At 34.4% G+C, this 25,964-nt stretch overlaps 1 protein-coding gene across 1 annotated transcript in view; it reads right to left on the bottom strand.

The window, feature by feature from the left end:
- The window catches only part of LOC117113463 (bombesin receptor subtype-3-like), a 24,508-nt gene extending 6,023 nt beyond the window's left edge, over positions 1-18,485 (bottom strand). Inside the window, exon 1 of the mRNA XM_033256796.1 lies at positions 18,356-18,485. Within this exon, the coding sequence (XP_033112687.1) occupies positions 18,356-18,461 (106 nt within the window). The 5' untranslated portion in view covers positions 18,462-18,485. The remainder of the gene's footprint in view (positions 1-18,355) is intronic.
- Positions 18,486-25,964: the final 7,479 nt, after the last annotated feature.

Consider the following 25,964-nt stretch of genomic DNA (forward strand, 5'->3'; position numbering starts at 1 on the left):
TATAGGTAGACTGCAGAACAAATATGACAACGTAAGGAAGAAACCTCTGCCTATCTACAAATTTATTTATAAAAACTATTAGAGACAAATACATCTAGCTACAGTTGAAATCCATTGAATTATTACCAGCACTAAGTTGCCCAATTACGGTGTTATAAATTAATTGAATATGTTTCATGATTTCAACATTCTTTATCCTAAACCGAGAAAAAACAAGTGAACTTGATAGCGTTATTGGAATTCTTTCAACATAGGCCTACATTGAATAGTTTATACACTATATTACTAATGGATATGGTGGTGATTGCTACGATGAATATTTTGATCGAAACGGTATGAAAGTCATTTTAAATAATCTTGCACTTTATGAGTGTAGGGTTTGTATCATCCCATTATACGATAGTCCACCTGTTCCATGTAGTAAAACATTTCGTTCCACAATCATATTGGCAATTTCAAAAATGGCGTTTCTTACAAAACTGAATTTGATACGCAACTAAAGCAAACAACAATTGTGTACAAAATGCCAATTAATATTGTTTAAATTATTTAGCAATATTCTCAGACTAATTATTAATCATCAGAAATTCATTTCTGGATACGATAAACAAACAAGTACAATTTACCTACAAAGTATCTTTTTAAGCACTCCTCGGACTAATCAAATATACATTTTACATTTTATAGTCGTATAACGCTTTGTTAAATGGAAAAAGCATGAATAAAAAAAAATCTTAACCAATGATGTAGTTATAATGAATGATTCGTGGGTCCAATCATCCTATGTTATTATAGTCAAGGACATCTTATTTTTTTTTCAATGATCCTGATTCATTAACTGAGTATATTCAAGCAACTGCATTAAAAATCCCATCAATCACTTATTTATACTGAAATCAGAATCAATATTAAAGCTGCCCACGAAATTTTTTTAAGAAGTGGTGTTGACTCTTAATGCTGATATAGCTAAGCGCGTCTAGAACTTAGGACCTGCATAATCATAGCGAACCGCAGGGAGGGTAGAGCGCACAGTATTTCTTTTTTTCTTAGCACTTACATTCTGAAACATTGAATTGTGAGTAAATAAATTAAGGACAATGTGTTTATAAAGATGCACTTCAATGAAAGGTACAATGTACTCAAGATTCGTGGATTAAATTTACATTAAACATTTGTTTTGTCTCAAATTGAGTCATTGAATATTCTCAACTTCTCGTGCTCTCATTAAATCTACTAACACTTTCAGCAATTGAATTAAATTTTTTGCCAAGGAATTTTAGTGGTCTGACATACCTTTTAGAAAAAATGTAAATTGGAAATGTTAAAAAGGCCTTGATTATATCTAAGTGCGTATGATGTAGGCCTATATCAACAACCAATTAGCTCTTATAAATAATTATATAGTTTCGTAGAATAACAAATGATAAGATCGTAGCCTTCCATAAACGTAGAATTATTATATTTGGATTGGATAATATTAGATTTGGTTCGATACAAGCATGGAGGAATATTTGATATTATTGGATAAACATGATATGCCGTCATGTTTTACCATATCAATATTTTGTCGTTGAAACATTTATAGTAAATGCGGAAATTCACACAAAAAACTAAAAAGCATCGGATAGGACTGCCATGCCTATACAATTTGAAATCTATAAAATCATTGCATACTTTTAAAAAAATCAATATAAATTATGTAGACGGTATAATAAGAATCGACTTTTATTAGTAACTAAACAAAGGTAATGCTAATACAATCTCATTGCACATAAGGAGGCAATTCGGTTAGATATTTAGGTGTATAAATCGATGAGTATTTCTCCTGGGAACAACACATTTGAAGCATGGAAACATCGATTTGCTATCAATTTACTCTAGTTAAGAAGCTCAAAAATTATTTGACAAAATTTGAATAGTAAAACTCTTCCCTCATACATTGATTATACCTGCTTCAATTAAGGATACCTCTTCATTTAAACAAAATAATGTAGTTTACCATTTTGAGATTATGTTAGCTCTGCAGACTTCATGAATAAATTATCTTGACAAAACCTTGATCGAATGCGTGGTTTCTTGCCTTCTGTCATATTATATACTATGCGTACATGAACTTGCGCCATTTTAACTCCCTAATGAAATTTAAATATTTTCAACAAGCATTAGCCTAATACAAGAATTCGAATTTCCTTAACTTATGCTCGAATATAAATATATGTAAAAAAAAAAATTTTTAGCATGTCATTTGTTTTATTGAACAGCTTTCTAAAATTTAATTCAAGAGAGACCGCCAATTACATTCAGATTCGATTTTTCGTAATAGGTATTGTATATTTTTTAAATTGTTAATTTTGTTCTACGTCATTTGATACTGCTGTTTGATTTAATCTCTGAGCAGAGCGCGTAAGTCAGATTACCCTCATGGGTTTTGGTTTATCTCTTGGTCTCCCGAGAACTTCAAATTTTCTCTAAGAATCAGAGACTTCTCTGGGATTTTATCAGATTTTCCAAAATAGGACTAGGCTAAGCGAAATATTCCATTCTTATGCCGACTATACAGCAGACAATAATTTTTACAATAGCATTCTAACAGTGCCCAACCTTCATTAAGTTTTCATCAAACACGGTGACAATCTTGTATTTGTTCAGAGGCTTAAAACCAGAGGTGCATCAATGTATGAAGGCTTAATAAAGCATGGTCCAACCATCCATTAAATTTTGCACCGTACGCCGGAATGTTTTAAGCAGAGTTTATTCAATTCAATCACCAAATTTATTCCACATTTCCTTTTTTCATAACAAATAATTTACAATTTGTGGAAAAGGAAAAACAACGACAAGCAAAGCTTTCAACAGTGGGTCCCTTTTTAAATAAATTAAATATATATTATAACATGATAGAGAAGACAAATAAATAAATAAATAAAGATATTAATAATAATAATAATAATAATAATAATAATAGCAATAATAATAATAATAATAATAATAATAATAATAATAATTAAAAACTTCAAATAAATAAAGGGATTCAAAATATACATATATAAATATATAAGTATCTATTCACTAACAATGGCCTATATACATTATGAGAGATTATAGGAGATTAAAAATGGAAGTGATTTGAAAATACAGAATAATGAATTACTTAAAATCTTCAATATCGTTTAAACAGTACAATATAATTAGTTGGATTTGGAAACAGGCGGAGAAAACAGTTTTCTTAAAATGATTTTTTTAAATAGTTATGTTATCTAGAAATTCCCAGGGAAGATTTGGTTTCTATTTCTTTTATTGATTTAAAATTAGCATTAAAACTAACATCTGATTTGTGAAATATTTACAATTAAAAATGCAAAACAATTTAATAATTTATGTAATTATAGATTCTAAAGAAATATAATAAATAATCTGTACCACTATGTATGAAAAATTACAAAAACGAAGAAAATTTGCTGTTTTCAGATAGTTTATGAAAAAAAAATAAAAATGTTTTTTACATAAACAAATAAGCGCTATGAAAATCGAGAGAATCTTTAAACACTTACTGGGTGATAAAAGCCAATTTTGTTGTATAGACAGCTTGCGTTACCAATTAATAATAAAAAATATATATATACTAATACAATTAATGAACTTAATAATAATGATTGCGATTATGATGAAATTATAATGATAGACATAATAAAATAATAATAATAATAATAATAGTAGTAATAATAATAATAATATAATATTACTAGTAATAATTATGATTAATATGAAGATAATGATTATAAAGACAATGATGATGATAAAGTATTATTATTATTGTTGATCACGACGATAATGTTGTTGATGTTGATGATGATGGTTATCATTATTATTATTATTATTGGAAGTTCGAATGCTTATAATTTCATGAAATGTTAAATAATGTTGGAATATTAATTATGAATGAAGTTTTTGGTTAACATAGATGTTTTTTTATTGAACATAATTGAAACGTACAGTGAATTTCAGATTGCGTTGGTTTTGTTTCTCTGTAGTTGTGTGCGCGTGGTGAAAATAGTGTATCATCTCGTGACGTAAATCATAAGATATAATATATAAATGAAGCGAAAATTTACTTCTTTTTGACAGAACTGTGGCTTTATTATATCTCTCATCGATTTTATGTCCACTAAGAAGCCGTATGGATAGCTTATGCTAGACACATTATAGCCTTTTCTGAGAGGGTTAAAAAATATAGCCAGTTAACTGGTTAGATCACTTTAATCCAGTAGTCGATGTAGAGCGGTACACCATTTAGCTACGTCACTATTATAGCCGTTAAGACTATAATGCAGACAGCTTATAGTAATCCACCGTAAGGATAGCGGTGCCATGTAGTTGGAATTAGGTCCGTAGACTTCTGATATGACATGAATCAAGGAACAGCATTTAGTGCAATATACCCAATAGGCCTATGTTAGACAATTGACACACTTAGTTTCATTCATATTATTAGTCCTATTGTTATAATAATCATCGGGTAGTCATTGTGGTTGTTCTGATCGTCATCGTTATTATCATCATCATTAGCATTATTTTTAATATAAAAAATATTATTATTAGTAGTATTTTATTTTTTAATCACATATAATATACAAAATGTACCATGTAATATCTATAGCCAGAAAAAGAAAACAGTAATTATCTTGTTTGTGTTATTAGTTATTTAAATGTAGTTAAGTTACAAGTAAAATAGGTTAAATGCTTACCTAGAACCTAGGATTGTATCGATCTAGAGAAAATACGTTTTATTTTGTTTGGTATGAATGAAAAATAGCTGAAACTTACTGCACGTCGTTTAAAATCCAATAAGTATTATAATAATAGTAATAATAATAGTAGTAAATAATAGTAATGTATAATGTATACATCTGGCTCGTGTGGACTTTAAAGAACCTATTTCACCTTTCTGAAGAGTAGGGGGGTTACCCCGATGTTATGGTTCATTTCAGCCCCTGTCGTTGTGGAATGATGTGAACTTGTAGCTACCATGAATCGCCTCTTTACGGCTGCTAAGTAGTCATCGACCACCCATACGCAATTCAGCGCAATGAGTGAACTTGTAGCTACCATGAATCGCCTCTTTACGGCTGCTAGGTAGTCATCGACCACCCATACGCAATTCAGCGCAATGATGCTGCCAGTTATGGGTTATTCTCCTACCTTTATGATAATTTGTAAGATACTAGACTTAAATCGCTTAAAGGAAGAAGTTAATCGACTCTTTAATAACAAGGTGTGTGTTGGTTTGGAGTTAAATCGTAATCAATTATTGCTTCATCTTAAAGATCCATTATTATTATAACAATTTGAATGCTATAATGTATAATTCAATCCTAAAATGATCTTAAAAGGCTAGTCTATGTTCCAAATATAGCTGTTGTCCACTAACACCGTATATAGAAAAGCTAGACTAGACTAAATAAAATCACAATCGGCTCTATATTTACCTTGTGCTAAACCATTATATAGCCTCTTTACAGTGGCGTATCTACGGGGCGTGCGGGGCGCACGGCCCTCCAAAAATTACTCTCACCCCAGTCGCCCCCCCCCCACCCCAAAAATCACTTGCAGGTAGTTAAAAATCACCTAAAATCACCTTATTTTGCGAGTTACCGCCCCTATGATCATTGGGTCCCCACTTCACCTTCGCGTTCCCCCTAGCAGCCAATCTTCAATACGCCACTGCCTCTGTAGCCAGTATATACAAGCGTTGCTAGCAATACTTGTTTGCAAAACATTATGCAATAGTAAGTGTACAGTAGGTCTAACTTTATAATGGACCTAACAGGCTAGTGTCTATACATTCCTGCGTGTCTAGAGACACCAAGGGGGCTCTACATTCGTTTCGTTTTTCGCTTTAAGCAACGACTATCTGCTATTTTCATTATCTTGGATCGTCAAAAAAAAAATAGAGTGAAAATGTTTAATACAGCGCGTGGGGAGTGTTTATACCTGCATATCAACGATCAACAAGGGTTTAGGGAATGATAATAGATATGGAACGCCAAAAGGTCAAATCACATGTGGCGCAGTGCAAACCTAAAGTGGCGCAGTGCAAATTCAAATGCGTGTGCCGCCACTTGAATTTTGCACTGCGCCACTTGACTTTTGCACTGTGCCACTTGACGTTTGCACTGCACTTGACTTTTGCACTGTAGTCCACCGGAAATACGGATTTGACTGGACAAAATTGCAACAAAACGTTTTATGGTCTAAATATAAACTTAATTATATGTAAAAAAACATACTAAAAGTTTACCAAAATAGGACGTACATAAAGGTGTTTTTTATAACCAAAAGTTCAGCACTATTTGAAAGTAGACTTTTACACGGTACGTACTGCGGCTGTCTCTTATACACATCTAGATGTGTATAAGAGACAGATTATAGTTTTTGTCCCGACTCGTTATGGCGCCCCCTAGTTCAGCACCTGGGCACGTGTCCTGTTTTGTATCTTTTAGTTATACAGTACCTCTGTGTTCATGTGATTTTGGTTCTTAAGAGACAGGTCTCAAATGTACAAAACCAAATGCAGACTTCTTGAATCTTACTATTATAGCTAAATCAATTCATCATACATCCCGATGGGTCCACAACTCCCAACCTGTACAAAAGATTGTAACCAATAAGTACATCGGTGAATATCACTTAAGAAAGTGGAATTATTGCCTAACTTCATAATGAATTTAGTCAAATGTTCAAGGCCATGTGGCCTGTATACAAGTAGTTTAATGGAATTGGGACATCACATTGTGTTTCAGTACATAGCAAGTCCATTTACGGAATACAAACACATAATGATATCATATGTAATGAATACACTACTGTATATACCTGTCAGGAAGTTAATTGTTCTAGATGGCGGAGCAACTTTTTTTTTACATTATCAGAACCGATCCGGCTCCATCTACGGGCCACCGATAGAATATTGATGTCACTGGGCATCACCTCATCCATCCGTACGTGTGTTGCGTAAATGAGTACGCGCAGACTGTTGAAGGTATGTTAACCAATCAAAAATGTCAGCGGCAAATCAAATTAAAGCGCTTCGTAACCAAGGCACAGCACACACATCCTAGGCAGGACGTATAAGCCCAGTGAAATAGTTCAGTTTTCTTTGCTATAAAAATCACCTTTCCCGTGGGTATATTTTGGTAAACTTTTTGTATGTTGTAGATATAAAATTTAACTATATATATTCATAAAAAAACGTTTTGTTGCAATTATGTCCAACTTCGGTGCTTCAAATCCGTATTTCTGGTGGACTACTGCGCCAGTTGTGGTTGTCCTTTTGACGATATCACGCCAAAAGGACAAACAACAATCACAATGCAAAACTAAAGTGGCGCTGTGCAAACTCAAATGCGTGCGCCGCCACTGACTTTTGTACTGTGCGCCGCTCATAGAGCTATTAAACATATTCTTATTATATCTCTATGGTGCCGCTTGACTTCTGCACTGCGCCACTTGACTTTTGCACTGCGCCACTTGACTTTTGGCGATATTGTATGGAACGTCAATTATTGCATCAAAATATGAAAATGATGATGTTTATTCCATGTGTTATGGTCGTATTATACAAGACCTAAGCTAGGCCTATCCTTGGCCTATATTCCACAATGCGGCACCGGCACTATGTAAGTTAGGCCTATGTTTATTGTTTATATTTCTGTACTTTACTGATTAATTTATTAGAATAAAATCTGTTCGTGGCTTACCCCTTCTCTCTCGAAGTTATCTACAGTCACTTGGGAGTGACCAAGTGACAACAAAATATCTTTCATTTTAACTTTCCGGTATGATACGAGTAAAGTATGTATTCTGGTACGACAAATCTTCACTAAGCGCAGAGACGAGTAAAGATGATTCTGGGCGTTATTTCGTTTATATAACAGCGTGCGCGTATGAGTACCGGTATGTATTAACATGTAATACACGTAAATGTAAAGAAAAAAAACTAGAGGCCCAATAATGAATATTGATAAAAAAATATAAATCGAATGTAAAATTATTTTAATAAAAAAAAGCCCAATAAATCCAAAGAAGTTGAAAACATAAACTTAATTTAGGCCCTCAGTGACACTTTTGCTGCAACGATATGTGATTAACATACTTTGTGGGCGCGTTTTTGAGTAATAAATACGAATAACACTTTATTATTTAAAGTATATTTATTCAAACTTCAATGTTCACAACAAACATACATAGCAGCAACAAAGCTGTTGCGTATGGGTTTACAAAAGGTAAAATATCAAAACAGCAGAAAAATGGCAATAAATAAATAAATAAATAAAATTAAGAATACAGAAAAATACGGGACGTACTCCGTCATCAAAAATGTCAAGTTTATTCTATGGACATTTGAATGACCAAGGTCAATGAACACAAGACTATACTCTATCAACACTCATAGTATCGCATCCTCATTAGATTCATTAGTATTAAATATTAAATCAGTATATTTTAGTATCGGAGGTTAATTACAACAGATCCGGGCTTAGAAGACTATGTGTGCCACTGCCATTCTCAATCAACAGAGAAAATCATTTGAGACAAATGCAATTCATTTATTTAAATGCCTTTGCAGCGTTTAAGCACAACTCTTAATTAATGCTTAAATTATATATATACATATATATATATATACATAGGCCTATATATATATATATTTCTTATAATTGAAAATGTAAAATATTTGTCAGCACTTAGCATTTTTTTGTATGTTACTATTGACCTTAAATTTTATAACTTTAATTATCAAATTATACGTTGCAAATGTTTTTTGCCCTCCCTCATTTTTATTGCTTGTGCTGTTACTTATGCGTAAGTTTTATTTTTTTCGTTACTTGTACACTCCAGGCAATGGGAAGAAAATATCCAATTGTTGATGTAGATGATTGAGGAATTGAATCCGTGTGTAAATGGTGATTTAAAAAGAGTTTGATTGAGGGGTGGTACCAGGATTTGCCCGATGGGGGCCGAGGTCCCCTAGGGAGATATGTCCCCGACGACAACAAAGAAATAATAATATTAATAATATAGGCCTAGTAAAAATGAGTTCATTTTCCATTGGCGTTCCATACAATATCGCCAAAAGTCAAGTGGCACAGTACAAAATCAAGTGGCGCAGGGCAAAATTAAAGTGGTGCGGTGCAAACTCAAAATGCGTGTACCATTGCTTTAGTTTAGGAGTGATATCGCCAAAAGGACAAACTACAATCGCAGTGCAAAAGTCAAGTGGCACAGTGCAAATGTCAAGTGGCGCAGTGCAAAACTAAAGTGGTTGCACACGCATTTTGTGTTTGCACTGCGCCACTTTAGTTTTGCACTGCATCACTTTAGTTTTGCACTGCGCCACTTGACTTTTGCACTGCGACTGACTTTTGCACGGAGCGACTTGTAATTTGTCCTTTTAGCGTTCCATAAATAGAAGCGTAGCAACAGTCAATAATGCAACGTCGAAATGGGCATTGTGAGAAAACAAAATTAACTATTAAATGAACGTGCTCATAGAAATAGAGATTTATACTTGGAATTCTTATACTTGCTCGATATTTTCTTAACTGACAAAATGAATGATTAGTTTATTGTGTAGCGTTGTTGGTTTAATCATCTGTGTGAAGGATGAGATCATGTCTTGCAATGTTGTATTCTGTAATTTTGATCGACGTCCTGCCATTTAGTAATATTTTATTCCATTTTATCTTTTTCAAGTTTTCCAATTTATTGATGGTATTTTTATGTTCTTTCTGCTCATATTGTAAATTCATGTTCATTTCTGTACATCTTGAATGAAATTGAAATTCAAATAGATGAAACTCATTCTAGGCTCATCTGCACGCCTCATCTATTTAAACGGTCACGTGTCTACATTATGTATCCTTTTCATTTCAATACGCTACTTAATTCGCCCCCTATATAACGTAGTGGCGAATGTGAAAAAATTGATTTTTGATTTTTTTTTTTTTTAATTTGTGAATTTAAGTTGTCTTACTGTGTAGAATCTCTGAAAAAAAGTTGAGTCAATTAGATAAGTAATTAAGGAAGAATATTAATTAGCAAACTGACTAATGTCGCTATATCAATCGATTTGTTTACTACAAACCGGCGAATGTATCATTTTCACGCACTACGCATATCTCGCGTAGGGCTTTCTCCTTAAACGAGAGTGCGTGCAAGCATAGATAATCGAAACGGCACAGTTTGGTCAAGTTTGGTCTACAGGAGCGCATGCTTCGTACAGGCCATAGGTTAAAACAATACCTATAGGCCTACTATTAAATACATTAATTATAATAAGAAACTTAAACGAATCTTTTGTGCTAGTTCTAAATTACATTCAAAATTAATTAATTTCCATAAATCATTATAAATCATTTTAATCATTATTGTTACTGTTATTTTTGTTGAAACGATTTGTTTCCGTATTATTTGTTATAACGCACTTTTCGAGAAAAACTACATATTCAGCGCACACTCACGCATCTGACTTAATACGCAGATAGCATATATTTATACAAACTCGTAAAATATTGAGCCATTATCATTATTATCTAATTTTCGGTACAATTCTGAGCCGCTCCGGATCTTTTTGCTTTTCTTCTTTCTCCCTCTATCCTTTACCGGTATATAAACATTTTTAACACTAACAGTGTTTGCCTTATCACTATGCCTCTTAACTCGACCAATACATATTATACTATGTGCTCATTTGTTTCACATTTAAATTGTTTTACAGATAAAACATTCATATTATGTTATAGTCTTATACAACCAATAGATAGGCCTAGTTTTATTTAAGACGTAAACACAGTATTCTTTTAAAAATATTTTATAATATAAATACATAAATACATTTTAAATTATATATAATATAGATTAACTAGGTAAAACAATAATTCAAACGTGGACATAATATTTACTACATTAATAAGATTAACATTTTCAATCTTATAATAAATTTCATACAGCCGGTGTTATGTATTGACCTAGCTAGGCTACAATGGCTAACGACAGGTAGGCTTTTACCATAAAGGCTGTTTCTTTGAATGGAATGACCTGTACGAAGCATTAGCTCCTGTAGACCAAACCAGTGGTGGCTCCAGGATTTATTTTGAAGATTTAGGGGGTTTCAAAGGCTTATTTAATTGATTTTAGAGTCTACTAGTAGAAAATAAATAGGCCTATATTTTTTCTCCCGGCGACGAATTGTGGTTTTGGGGGGGGGGGCAGCTCTCCCCTACGGATTGCCCGGCCCCCGCTGGCGCAACCCCTAGACCAAACCCAGTACCTTTTCGATTTATATCGACAGGAAATCCACTCAAAATACAAATTTATCGGCGCTTCGGAAAGCTTCCCCCCCCCCCATTGGAGCTCTGCCCCTGCACCCCCAGGGATCCCAAGATGGCCCAGGTCCCTTGGCCTAAGGTTCTCACTTTGCTCGCTAATACGTACGGTACCCAACGCTTCACATCAAAAATCCTGCCTACTGGCTTGAAGTTCCAGTGGCGAATGTTAGTTGGTTTGACTTTTGTTCTCTCAAAGTGTCGAATGTGTGGCGAATGTTAAATTACTGCAATTTATACGTTAATTATTTTTTTTACAAAGTGACGAATAAGTTTAATGATGAATTGCTAATTAACCAATCGTTCTTATGCTCATATATTTTATACACAGTATTAGGAGGCAATGTACTATAATCATAGAGAAATTTAGGCAATTTCATAAAAAGAAGGTATGCTAATAAAATATAATATTTAAAAAAATCTTTAAATGCGTTTTTCTCATTTGCCACTCGTTATATAAGGTACGAATTATTGTGGTTACGTCTCAATAAACAATGATTAGTTTATTTCTTTTTATGCATTTTGACTTATGGCATTTGAATGTCAACACTAATGAACAATAATGTCGTATTCTATTTTCCCTTAAAATCTCAGACTTATTGACAACAATTTTAAACTTTAAATCGAATACAGTACCGTAGACTGTCAGATTTAATAACTTACGACTTGGTTTCCCATGACATACAGCTTAGACTACTAATAACGGTTGAAAGGCGTGCATGGTACTTGCAAAGGTGTTGTTTGGCCGAATGCCAATACACCGAAACATTTGGCAGAATGCACTTTCTCTGATATATTCTTTTTGTCGACTGAAATATTTCGCTGACAGTGCGTTCGCCGACAGCCAAATCGCCGATAGCCAAGTCGACGACTAGACGAAATTTTCAAAAAGCCAATTCGCTAGTAGCCAATTTTTCGACAATTTGTTTTTAGCTTTAATGTAACATGTACTTACAGTACTGTATTATTATAGCTGTACTAATACTGTATACAATGAACCACTAAAAATAGTTCATATTAAAGTTAATTTTCAGGTTTAAAGTTTACATCGGGTTGTTGTCTTCCGTCAGAGAAGTGCCCTTTTGACGGTAAATGAAATGCTGGTGGTAAAAATCTGTTGACAGATAATGATAATGATTCATATGATTTTCATAATGATTTTGCAATTTCAACAATAAAAATTATAGAAATTGTCGGTAAATTTGCTGTTGTCGAACTGTCTGTCTGCAACTTTACTGTCGGCAAATTAGCTTTTGGCAAAATGTCTAGTAGCGAAATGTTCTGTCGGTATAAATACGTGTCGGCGAAAGTCCATTCGGTTACTTGTCTGCCAACAAAACGTCTGTCGGTGAATTAACATTCCGTGAAAATCTCGTCGAAGAATTGACTGTCGGCGAATTGACTGTCGGCAAATTAGCTGTCGGCGAAATTTCCTGTCGGTGATATGTCCTGTCGATAAAAAAAAGTGTCAGAAAAATAACGTGTTCATTCGGTCATTATATGCCGACGAAACGTTTGTTGGCGAATTAACATTCGGCGAAACATCCCGACGAGCAGCAAAACATTTTGCAGGCCTACGATATTACGGTTAGTTCATTGGTAAACTGTTTACAACGACTGACCAAGACTTGCTGAAATGAGTAGAAAAAATCATCTATAGGGATGACATTATTGCAAATCACTATCGACCGAAGTTCTAATTCTTATTTCACACTTTTTTCATAACCTTCTCAACTTTTGATTTATGAATGTTATCATTCTTATTGACAGAAATATATTGCAATATTCTTTTGTTTTTTGTCTTCTCTTTATTTTGCTCTTCTCTGTAGTTATATGAGTCTGCTCTAACCGTCGGCTCAATTGTACACAATCATTGTGGTTCTGCCTCTAGAAAAATATTGATGTCTTATAATAACATTCAACCAAAAAATAATGATTCTTCTTATGTTGGTGATGCAAATGATATTTTTTACTCGAAGATTAATGTATGTATCAATCAACTTTACATTCTAAAGACCAGATTCTCATTGTGTATACAGCGTTTAGAAAACATTACAAAATTGAGTATCAAAACAAAAACTAGAATGTTTGTCTATTTCCATACATCTACTGTATACATGTAAGTCTACGCAAAAAAAAGCAAAACATTATACAACGTAACGTATACTAGTATGGGTGTGAATATTCTGTTATTACTACTGTACAGCTTGTAGAATTTAACTATCGTAGCATTTAGCAATGTATTTTTACTATTTTTTATATTATCATGTATTCATTCAAGTATTTATTAGTTCGCTAAAATTGCAGTTTATTTCAAAATAAAAATTACAATGTTTACAAATTTTACAATAATGTTTACAAATTGTCAAAATATACTAAATAGTACAATGCAGCTAAAAAGTCGATTGTCATGACGAACCTTTATAAAGAAGAAAGAGACTGGAACGAAAGCTTAGCCACGTCACGGCGGATAGATATCCGGGTCACGTGACATATTCATATTGACTGTAGGTAGACTGAATGTCTGCCCTTTTCCTTATTGAGATATAGGTTGGTGACGGCAATATAGATAGATTCTCTCACGTCATGTTGAAACCATCTGGAATCACAGTTCAAGATTTCGACTTCATCAGTATGGAATTGATGATTATTCATTTCCATACAGACACCCACTGGAGTCTTGCCTGCCACGTGTAACCGGAGATGCGTCTGTACATATCAACTACGTGATAAGAGTTTCAGCCTTCATAATGGAGGTGGAAAACGGTCTTTCCAATTTTAATACGTTTTCCTTTAAAGGAAACACATCTATTGATTGTAATAAACAGAACGTACCGTACATGGACCGTAACACCGGATTGATTGTTGGATATTTCTGCTAAACACTTAAGGTACACTCGTAGGTGTAAGGAAGTGTAACATAACAATTGTAGGAGCGTCCCAGCACGATGGTGTGTATTTCTTTTCTTGGAGTATGTATTATTATTTCAGTGGTAACTGGACAAAAGAACGTAACTAGAGTTGCAATGCTGTAAAATGAATGATTGTTGAATGAAAAAATAAATAGTTTTCATCTGGACGCAGGGTTCCCGGAACGCCGCCCTCAGCGGCGTGTGCGGAGTTCAACTCAGAGTCAGAAGTGGAACGTGATTTTCGATATGGTTTCGTAGTCAGAATTTCGAGAAAATCTTCAGCTACCCGTATTTCTCCACTAAGACGTCAATGGGAGCTGTAATTTGTATGGTAAGGAGATGGTGCTATCCTTAATTCGTATTAAGGGAATTTACGCCCAAAATCCTTGTAGTTATTAATATTAATATATTAAAATTTTTATTTTTTGGTGACGTCACACTCAGCGTGAGTTAGCATGCATACGTCATAAACTAAATAACGTCACCTTTTCCTGGTAACGCAAACTTTCCCGGCGTGCTTTTTTCATGGATAAACAAACACCACTGCTTTGCACATGAGTGCCTTGCCTAGCTAGGCCTATAAGAGCCGCATAGTTAGCATATAATACTTGAACAAGGTACGTCTGCAACTGAATTATTCTTAGGCCCTCTAGTTAATTTTTTTTTTCTTATTTTAATTTATTTCTTTCGAAAGTGTACTTTCTATCACATATAACTGCACTGTCTACTTAGGCCTAGGCCTAGTCATATTATGCTTCATCGTCCCCCGCTATACACAGTACATCAGTAGGCTAGCCCCCCCTCCACCCAACACGCTACAGTACAGACGTTTGCTAGGCAACAGAACGTGATTGCACCTTTATTCCCAGGTATTCATGTAAATTTGCATATTGTTATTTAGCTAACCAACTGAGTGTATTCCTTTGTGAAAATGAGTACCGCGGCGTACTCATTTTCACAAAGCATTTGGACCCCTCTTGGAAAGAGGGAACTTCGAAATAATTGTCTCCATATCTTCGCTAATTAATCACCTTAATTTAGCTTATACTTATGCACGGAGGGAGCACTTAAAATGAATCATTTCACTACCCGACAAACCCCGAACTTTATTCATGCATTACATAAATAGTTTTATCTTGCTGTACTTCAACATCACTGGCGTATGGTAACAACCAACTGGCAGACCATTTCCGGTCACACATTATTCTCCATAACGCAGCACCCCCTAGTTCCGTGTCCTCTGGGTTTTCAGTAGATTGTTGGATATTGCGAATTCTACAGCGATTTTTGAAGAGCTGACATTATTGGGATATTTCAAAAGCTTGTCTGATAATCTAGGGATGTCATTGTAGTGTTGTACAAACTTCTTTTTTGCAAGAAAGCAGGATTATACATGACATTTTCATATAGCCTTGGTGTCTTTTTAGCCTGCTACAGAGATCACATTCATCGTGGTGGCTTTTCTTGCACCAACAAAAAGGATTATTTTTCTTCTAATTCTTGGCTTTACTTGCTTTTCCCGCACTAAGTATTTTCTGTAGAATCGTGTCGGCCAACGACGTTTGAAGCAATGTGTGCCAGGAGTCACGTACCCCAGATCTACCCAATACTGACATGCAAAATACGGTACGCAGTAGACTTGCCACAAGTCTCTTATTTTTTTTAATTATTTTTCTCATTCTGGACAGCGCCACCAACGAGAAGGTTAATTCAGAGACGGAATAAGCGACTTGAAAATACTGAATGCAGGCACCAGGATGCCAAGAATGCAGGCACCAGGATGTCAAAAGAATGACGTAATCTTTTATTCCGTATTTGGATAAATGGGCTGACCGAAATAAAGAATTTCAACCAATCAAATGTTCATATTTTTGGAGCCACGAAACTGAGTCACTCGCGTCGACCAGTTATGACTAAAAATAATCCTCCCTAATAAAACGGGCCTAAAATATAATAGACCTTAGTAAGACTAATTTTGGCAATGGCAAAAACAATTAAGCTTAGACTAGATGGCATGACATTACAAATAACTTTCAAGGAGGATGGATCAGACCTCTGGAGTCAGATGTAGTAGTCCTAGCCTAGTAGAGGCTCGACCTATTTTTAAGTTCTTAATTACATTACAGAGGCCTATTTTTTTAAAACAATATTCTACCCTAAAAGCCTAGATCTGTGTAGCAGCTAGCGGTGAGCAAGGTTCTGTAAGTACAGCCTACTACGGTTATCAGTCCATAGTAGTTCGCAGCAGGCCAGGACTATATACTAACTGTTTTAATTCAAGTAGGTAGGCAGAAGGGAGCTGGTTAGCTGTCTAGTCGAGACATCTGCATCTTCAATTTTGGAAAATTTACCAAGATTAATTAATATGCATGAAGTAAGCCAATCACGGGATTTACAAAATCAGTCATGCATACGATATCCCACATCAAATTTGATGTGGGAAATCGTACGCATGAATCGTTTGCCCAGGCCCTAATAAAAAAAAAGAATTCCAGAGGTGACGGAACTAGGGGGGTGGGGCTGTGTTATGGAGAGTAATGTGTGACCGGAAATGGTCTGCAGTCAGTTGGTTGTTACCATGCGCCAGTGATGTTGGAGTATATAGTACAGCAATATGAAACTATTAGGCCTAATGAATGAATAAAGTAGGTGCTGTCTCTTATACACATCTAGATGTGTATAAGAGACAGCTCAATCTCCTTGCCATACAAATTACAGCTCCCACTGACGTCTCAGTCGAGAAATACGGGTAGCTGAAGTTTTTCTCGCAAATCTGACTACAAAACCATATCCAAATTTCACGTTCCACTTTTGACCCTGAGTTGTGCTTCGTACTCGCCGCTCAGGGCGGCGTTCCGGGAACCCTGCGTCGAGTATGGGACGCCAATTAAACTAGGTATGGCGCACACTAAGTGCAATAAAGAGTGAATAACCCAAAATTAGGGCCTGGAACCCAGGCTAGGTACGCAATAGTAAGAATGCAATTAGAGGCGTTAACACAAAGTACGCATCAGCACTACTACACCTTGCATTTTCATCAGCGCTTTGCATTGCTCTGTAAGTGTAAACAAACTGTCACCGAATTTCGACCAAAACAATGTTTGAGAAAAACACGTTTGTAGTCGACTACTTCAAATTTTGAATATATTTTACATATGTTAAAGATGAAGCATTAAACAATTCAAATGTTCAATTTATTTCTCTTCTCTTAACTTGAATTAACCTGTTAATTAGTGTGAAACGTTTGTGTCTGTTCGTAAAAACGATAAAATTGTGCCCAACATAGGCTGTTTACACATACAGCGAAGTTTTTCAAACAGAAAAAAAAAATGTTTTCGTCTGTGTTTTACCATTGTAGTCAAGGATGATTAGGCCTAAAAACTAGGTTTATCCTGTTTTAACCATTATGTTTTTCGTCTCTTCGTGGTATCGATGACGAAACAGGACATTGTTTTGATATGTTGTACAACATTTTATTGTTTCTAACACACAACAAGGGTGTTTGACGAACCACTAGGAAACGGCTAATGAGATAAAGATTGATGAATATTTATAAACTGGGGAAAAGGGTGCGAAAGCGTGATTACGTTCCTTTCCACACCTCAGTTTTTACTATTCAAAAATCTGTATCTCAATAACTGTTCCCAAGTTTTTCATCAAATATACTTTTTGTGTCTTGTAAAAACAAGTGTTGTAAATCGGGTCAACAATTTCTTTTCCTCCGGAGCATGCTTCAAAGCACCCTGTAACAATCTTGAAGACGTTGGTATAATGTAATGTAGATCGATTTATATAGCGCTTTATACCGGAGACTCAAAGCGCTGTGGACTAGCTCGTATAGTAACTTTCTTCTTCCCTAAGAGTCTCTTTATGACTGAGCTACCCGGTAAACCGGTACCAGCTACTCTTGTCTGTCCACAACAGAGGCTGTATGGGCTAGTACACCGGAGTAACTTCCTACTTGTCTCGAAAGACGTACTAGGTTCTTTTAAGTGCACACACGAACCAAATTGCCTACACTGGGCTTACGGATTATAGTCCTTATCCGAGAAGACTTACCTATCCATATGCAGGATATTGTAATGCGGGCTTTTCGAATACTTCTTGACTTGCGAGACTGAACTGCTTTAACTATCAGTGAATACCGATCAATCGTTACTAGCATTAACAGGAAACACGTCACTTGTGTTGAAACCTGTAATGCAATAAAATACAAAGTCTTTTATTAATGCACGTACTGTAAGACAAAAGCAATAACAAAAATGTAATACAGTAATGGGTAGTTATTATACAAAACATTAAACTTTATATTCTATACCAAAACATCAGTATAAAATTACAAAGTATTATTTTGTATTTTCAACTATCGGTAAGTCTATGTACCATACATTGCATAATGCGGTACGCGGGGGTTAAAAAAAAAACGTTTGTACCTAATTTTGACATTTAATTTTAAACGCTTTGGTACAGCACCATTTACATATTGACCTTTTTGGGTTGTAATACTCTACGATACAATACTCTTTAATTAGTAAAATGTTTTCATTGTATTACCTTGGTCAGGCTTGCATTTGTCTTTAAGAGGAAGTCACTGTTTTGATCGCCATTTCTGAGCAAGCCAAATGTGTATCAAGTTCCTTTGTTCAAGTATGGACCTTATTAATAGGTCCATGGTTCAAGTAATCTAGGCAGAGGTCCGGGGTTGCCCCAGAATGATGGTTGACGGTGACCTATTGAGTTTTAGCACATATTTTGCCGTTTCCCATATAAAACACACAAAACCAATGAGTGTGTGTGTGCATGGGTTTATTAGAGTTCGTGTTTGCTGGAAGGGGTTTTATTATATTTTTTACGTAATGTTATACGCATCGAAGCACTGGCATTTACGTTATAGAAGTTTAACATTTATTATAATATTATTTTTCTTTATTTATTAACGACAGGTGTTGTTCGAAACGATACTTCTTTATAAATATAACATAAATTGCTTGAAGCTACAGTTAGGATTCAAGCGAATTGACCTTACCGTACTACATTTTGAAGTATTTTAAAGCCATCGGAAACAATTGCTAAATATCGGTTGAGATAGAAATAAGAAGCATGAGCGGAGATATTCTCAAACATTCTTCCAGCTATCAATATACTCGAATGTGAAGAGAGACACATTAATGTAGATAAAGTTCCTTGCCTAAGGGCACAATCAATGTAAACAACCTTGTGTTTGAACTTAGGCCAAAATGAAGATATACAGTTATAGCCAGAAACAATAATTGAAATTCAAGCATTCACGCCAAATGTGTATCAAGTTCCTTTGTTCAAGCATGGACCTTATTAATAGGTCCATGGTTCAAGTAATCTAGGCAGAGGTCCGGGGTTGCCCCAGAATGATGGTTGACGGTGACCTATTGAGTTTTAGCACATGTTTTGCCGTTTCCCATATAAAACACACAAAACCAATGAGTTTGTGTGCATGGGTTTATTAGAGTTCGTGTTTGCTGGAAGGGGTTTTATTATATTTTTTACGTAATGTTATACGCATCGAAGCACTGGCATTTTACGTTATAGAAGTTTAACATTTATTATAATATTTTTTTTTTATTTATTTATTAAGGACAGGTGTTGTTCGAAACGATACTTAAATATAACATAAATTGCTTGAAGCTACAGTTAGGATTCAAGCGAATTGACCTTACCGTACTACATTTTGAAGTATTTTAAAGCCATCGGAAACAATTGCTAAATATCGGTTGAGATAGAAATAAGAAGCATGAGCGGAGATATACTCAAACATTCTTCCAGCTATCAATATACTCGAATGTGAAGAGAGACACATTAATGTAGATAAAGTTCCTTGCCTAAGGGCACAATCAATGTAAACAACCTTGTGTTTGAACTTAGGCCAAAATGAAGATATACAGTTATAGCCAGAAACAATAATTGAAATTCAAGCATTCACCGTGACGCCTTAACCAGGTTACTATTGCATTTAATAATGTAAGAGGTTTCAAAATGATCTATGAATTGCCTAAAACAATCATAGTAAAAGGCTATTAAGATTTTTGTCGTGTCAAAACACACTATATTTAAAAAAAATCATATGCTTAACGTTATTGGCATTAAATGATTGGGCAAATACAGAAAGCATAATCGTGGTGGTTTACAGGAGTCTTTATATGTGATATCGCAATTGCAAATGATAATCTTTATAAATAAAAATATTTACATAGCGCTTTACACCAGAGTCTCAAAGCGCTCGAAGCGTGGACTAGTAGAGGAGCAGATTTAGAGCTCTTAGTCAAACAAATTTTTAAAAGTTTGTTTTAATGCTGATTCAAGTTTATAAGATTGTGCTGAATGAAATTTTGAAAATGGGACGCGAATTTCAACACAGAAGTCACCTAATTTGCATAAATATTTAAATTAGTTACCGCCATTAAAAGAAAATGGATCATTCTCGGTAATTTTGCATCTAAGCATTCAATCATGACAGGTAAAGTGTCCATACCTATGTTTTCAGGGTTAAAGAATAATTTTTAGTAGATTTTGCACAATAACTTTGTATCAAGCATCTAATTACATATAAAGTGTCTAGACCCAGGTTTGAATGGCTAAAGGAATAGAATTAGCAACATTTTGTGGATTAATTGTAAATTAAACTCACATAAATTTGAGAAAATGTTCATATAGTTTCTGGATAGATACCTGTAATAATATGTAATCAATAACATACCTCTTTAGCCTACTCCATATCTTCAGTACGCAAACTCGTAATGGATTTGTCTATCTTGACACCAGTGGTGGCGCCAGGATTGGCCCGACATGGTGTCCTAGGTCCCGGCGGAGGGCGGGGGGAGGGGGAGTTTGAATGCCTAAGACACAAAATCACTGCGCAAAATCAAATGCATGATGTTTTTCACAGTAAGTAACCGTGAGTTCTAATAAAAATAATGTCGATGAAGAAGCTGAGGTAACTAAAGTACTCTTATGAGTGAAGTCTTTTCCAACCCCAACCGCCATCAGGAAAAAGAGTAGATTTCGTCGGGGAAATATTTTGTTCAAATTAATCACAAGTTTCTTTGCTTAGGCACACAGCATCTTCCTCATTGAGCCATTTTTTAAATTTTTCTTCACAATAACGTAAAATTCAACAGTCCTTTTGAAAAGTCATCCGCACATTACTTTCCAAGTTAAACAAAGCCAATAATTTTAAGAAATGACATGCTGTAGTTATTAATATTTTTGTTATAATAGAAATTTTTTTATTTTTTGGTGACGTCACACTCACAATATAGTTAACATGCATACGTCATAAGATTACGGCACCTTTTCCCGGCGTGCTTTTTTCATGGGTAAACACCACTGATTTGCAAATGGATGCCTTGCATAGCTAGCTAGCTAGGGCTACAAGAGCCGCATTGTATAATATTTAAACAAGGTACGTCAGCAACTGAATTATTTTTAGGTATTTTTTTTATTTTAATTTATTTCTTTTGAAAGTGTACTTTTTTTCAAATATAATTGCACTCTATGTCAAATAGTTAAAATGCCAGATGATTAATGACTGGCTTTATGACTTATTATTGTACGTGTTTATTGGTTGATTATCAAAAGAAATACAAAATAGTAAGGAAATAAATGGAATTCCTTTCAGAACAGTTTAATCTTGAAACGTAAAGATCTTCAAATACTGACTTTTTAGAGGGAAAAAGTTGCATTATCACATTTATCACGTAACCAACTTAACATAGCCGTTTATTCTCATGCAAAAGAATAATTTGAATCAATTATTCTGTGAGTTAATGTTATCAAATTGTGCTAGTATTGTAAAAATAAATGTAATTACATGTCAAAATAGACGTGATTTGTGCAGGGAAACGTGATTTTACCTAAATTTAACTTTTAAAAAAGAATACAAAAACGCGTTATTTATAGAATAACTGGTGACTGTATGCTAGCATAATATATATAAGTTTTGTTTGTTTACTTCAATTCATCTTGAGTCATACAGTTGAAAACCAGAATTTCACCTGACTGATGATGAAATGAAAAATTGAAATGATTTACTTTATATATGCACGGTCTTCACAAATCATTAGTTTGAAGTAGCTTGGAAGCTCCCTATAATACATAGTCAATGAATGAAAATGATATACCTTCCTCATAAAAGTACCTACAAGATAAATTCTCAAAAAAATGTAATTATGATTTGAAGAGTTATTCCACCATCGTACCATTATTCTGAAATGATATATAAGCATAATGACTTAGATATGAAAGTCTCCAGTTAACTTGAAATAAAAGTCATTTATCTCGAGCCTTGTTTATTCTGTGTTTATCATTACGTAATTAAGGTATTTTATATCATTTAGTCAGTTCGTGAATATAGTCTGCTGGAAAAAAATTGAATACAAATATAGTTCATAAACTTGGTTATAAAGTACTGTGTTATGAGAATGTGGCCTATTTTGCTAAAATATATATTGGATTGGATTGCAAGGATTGCAAGAGACAGAGAAAGACGGTGGGGTGAGGTATGGAGAGAGATAAGGGAGGGGAGAGTGAGATGAAGAAGCTTGATGCATATTTCTGAGGATAAACCCCAATATTTCACAATCAAGAATATATATACCGGTATATATACATATATATATATATACATATATATATATATATATAGAATAAGCCTATTGCGAGTACTATCAAGGATCGTCTCCAGATTTAATTATTACTTTAGACTGCTCACATAAAATATGTTTCCATTTTTAATGAAGCAAGTGTAAGTTCAAAGTCTGTTGATTCAACTGTCCATTATAATTTACAACTACATAATTTATATGTATACATACTGTAGGTCTATATGAACCTGAAAATATGAACTCTCTAAAACCTATGAATAATGAATACAGCAATACGTAATACTCTGGGTTATATTTGCTTGTGACGTGTTTCGAGTTCGAATGTCATTTAATTAAGTTCTATAATCTACTTTTACGATTAAAATATGAATTGATAAGTAGGAATCATGACACCATTATCCAAATGGGTAGAGGCCATGACAATCATACATATATCTCGAATGTTTGAAATTATTGGATGTAGTAGTATATTACAGATATTTATCTGTTTCCCATGTTTCAATGTGTTCTATTTCTTCAAAGGAAATTGTTAATGATTTATGTAATTGATGGTAGATTATAATACTTTCCTGTATGTTCTTATTTTAACCTTTTTAGATAAGTATGGTGACTCTGAAGAATGACAAACGTGAGGCCATGATTGATTATAGGTTAACTTCTTAGAAGTTTAAGAGTTGTCAAATTATCTTTAAAATATATAGGTTGGCTTATAACACCATATGACTGTAACTCTTTTCGAACACTTACGATATATTTAAAAGAAATATGGCCTTTAGCATTTACAATGACATATTTAAGATATGATTTCAAGTCCAGCGTGTACATATATGTATTAATGCAAATAAGCATGATTTTGTTCTTCATAAATTAGGCCTATATTTTATTTTAAAGTCATTTGGATCAAAATACTTTTTTTCATTAACTGCATGTTTGTTTATTTATTCATGCATTTATTATTCCGGCCAAACAACAAATACAAAATGTGTAGATCCTGTCTTAAACGCTTAAGCCACCCTAAGCCTGTTGTGTTGCCGCCCTATTTCCGTTGCCACCAAGCCCGTTGCCACCTGACCTTTTGCCACCCGGTCCGTTGCCAACAACAATAGGAAGCTTTCGATTGCACGACGACGGTAGGACGTAGAACGTAAAGTTATATCTGCGCAATTTGGCCAGATCTACGTATGCAGAGAACGTAGGACGCCATGTAGGACGGTCACGCATGCATAGTGATACGTTCTAGCGTCACGTCGTCGCACAAATCGAAATAGCATTGTATTCTTAGAAATTTCACTCTCGGTAATTGTTGCCACATGTGTACTGAAGGATGAATGGATTGATTATTTTGATAAATCAAAATTTAATACATAATTAATTTAAAAAAGACAATTCGTTGCGATTATAAACCATTATGAAAGGTATACACTTGAAGTAGTCATAATTAAAGTATGATGTATGTAATAGTATGCATTTAAATGCATTTATGTACAGTATAAGTATTGGGTATATTTATTGCAGTCTATTGCAGCATGTGCTGAATTGAGTGATTAAATAATTACAAACAAAATACAAAATTGGCAATTATAAATTTACAAATCATTATTTAAAAAATAGTGCAATATTAAATATTAAATAAAAAAAGACAGGCGACGTCAAAAATTACAAAACAAGAGTATGTATGTGTGTTATTTTGTCAGAGTATGTTCTTAGTTAATTGATTTTTCTCCAAGGAGGCGACTTGGTTAGGGGGTGACTCGGTTAGGGGGGCGACATGGTTAGGGGGAATCTTTGTAGGGGAACTTGACTGGTATTCAGAAAAACATGGGTGGAGGAAATGTCCAACTGACCAATTGAAGGCCACGCAAATTAGACCTAATACCCTGAACAAGCCCTTGTCACGGTATAAACAATCGGGAGGAATAGTTTGCTCACTTATTAATAGGCCCATGGTTAATGTTACTGTTATATCTTTGTAGTGTTCCGCTAACGAAAAGAGATTAATCAGTTTTAGCCTAGATCTAAAAGTTATCTTAAAGCTTACTTTTGACTTTATTTCACATGAGAATAGCTTGTAATAAATCGTCTTTAAACCATAGAGGAATAAGTTTAAACCAAATTAGTTCAATAAAGTTCAATAGAATATTGGTAACAACCATCATTATTATACACACTTACACGCGCTTTTATACCAAAAGGTGGCAAAGGGCCGGGTGGCAATGGGCTTGAGTGCAATGAGAAGAATATTTTCACGAGTTGAAAGGACTGTTCCATTCAACGGGGCGGAGCCGAGTTGAATGAAACAGTCAATCTTTCAACGAATGAAAATATTCTTTCCATTGTACGAATACAAAACATTAACTATTTGTTTTATAACACACCTAAATAGATAAGTTCGGCCTAGGCCTAGTAGCCCGGCCTGGCCTAGGCTTAGCCTGGCCTAGGTTATCCTCCGCACAAAACCTAGGCCTACGGCTAGGCTGGAAATCCGTCAGCACATTTCGGAAAACAAGAGCCGAATTCCGCTCAGATTTTGCGCAAGTTTGAGCTAGTTTTAGAGGTATCAACCACGCAACTAAAATACTTTACATGTTCAGCAAGAAGTAGGCTGAGAAAGGTGTGTTGTGACATTATTTCATGGATTTAACCCGGCCCTCCGGAAAAAGTCAGTCCCGCGTCTTCTTAGCCAATCAAACGATTGCATTAGGTTGAAGTTATTTCTTATCCATAGGCAACGTGCAACGGACGATTCTGATGGAATAAATGCACTGTAGAACAACATTTCCAAGTAACAACAATTAATGCGGTATTACTGTATTGGAAACGTGTCGCTAATGTAATCGTTTTAACACTTCGTATAATAGGCCTGCAATACAAGTTTTTGACAGCGTATAATATAGAGAATGATTTTCATCAAAATTTCAGTCGAATGCAAAAATCCTTCTACAAATTAAATACAAGAAGTAAAATACCAGTAGCGCAATGATTGTTTTGGTTTTTTCTCTCCTTAGACACGGTTTTTACCAAGGTGTCGGATA

This window comes from Anneissia japonica, unplaced genomic scaffold (assembly GCF_011630105.1).
Source record: "Anneissia japonica isolate Jap-2015-1 unplaced genomic scaffold, ASM1163010v1 scaffold493_len2256704_cov171, whole genome shotgun sequence".
Classification (NCBI taxonomy): domain Eukaryota; kingdom Metazoa; phylum Echinodermata; class Crinoidea; order Comatulida; family Comatulidae; genus Anneissia; species Anneissia japonica.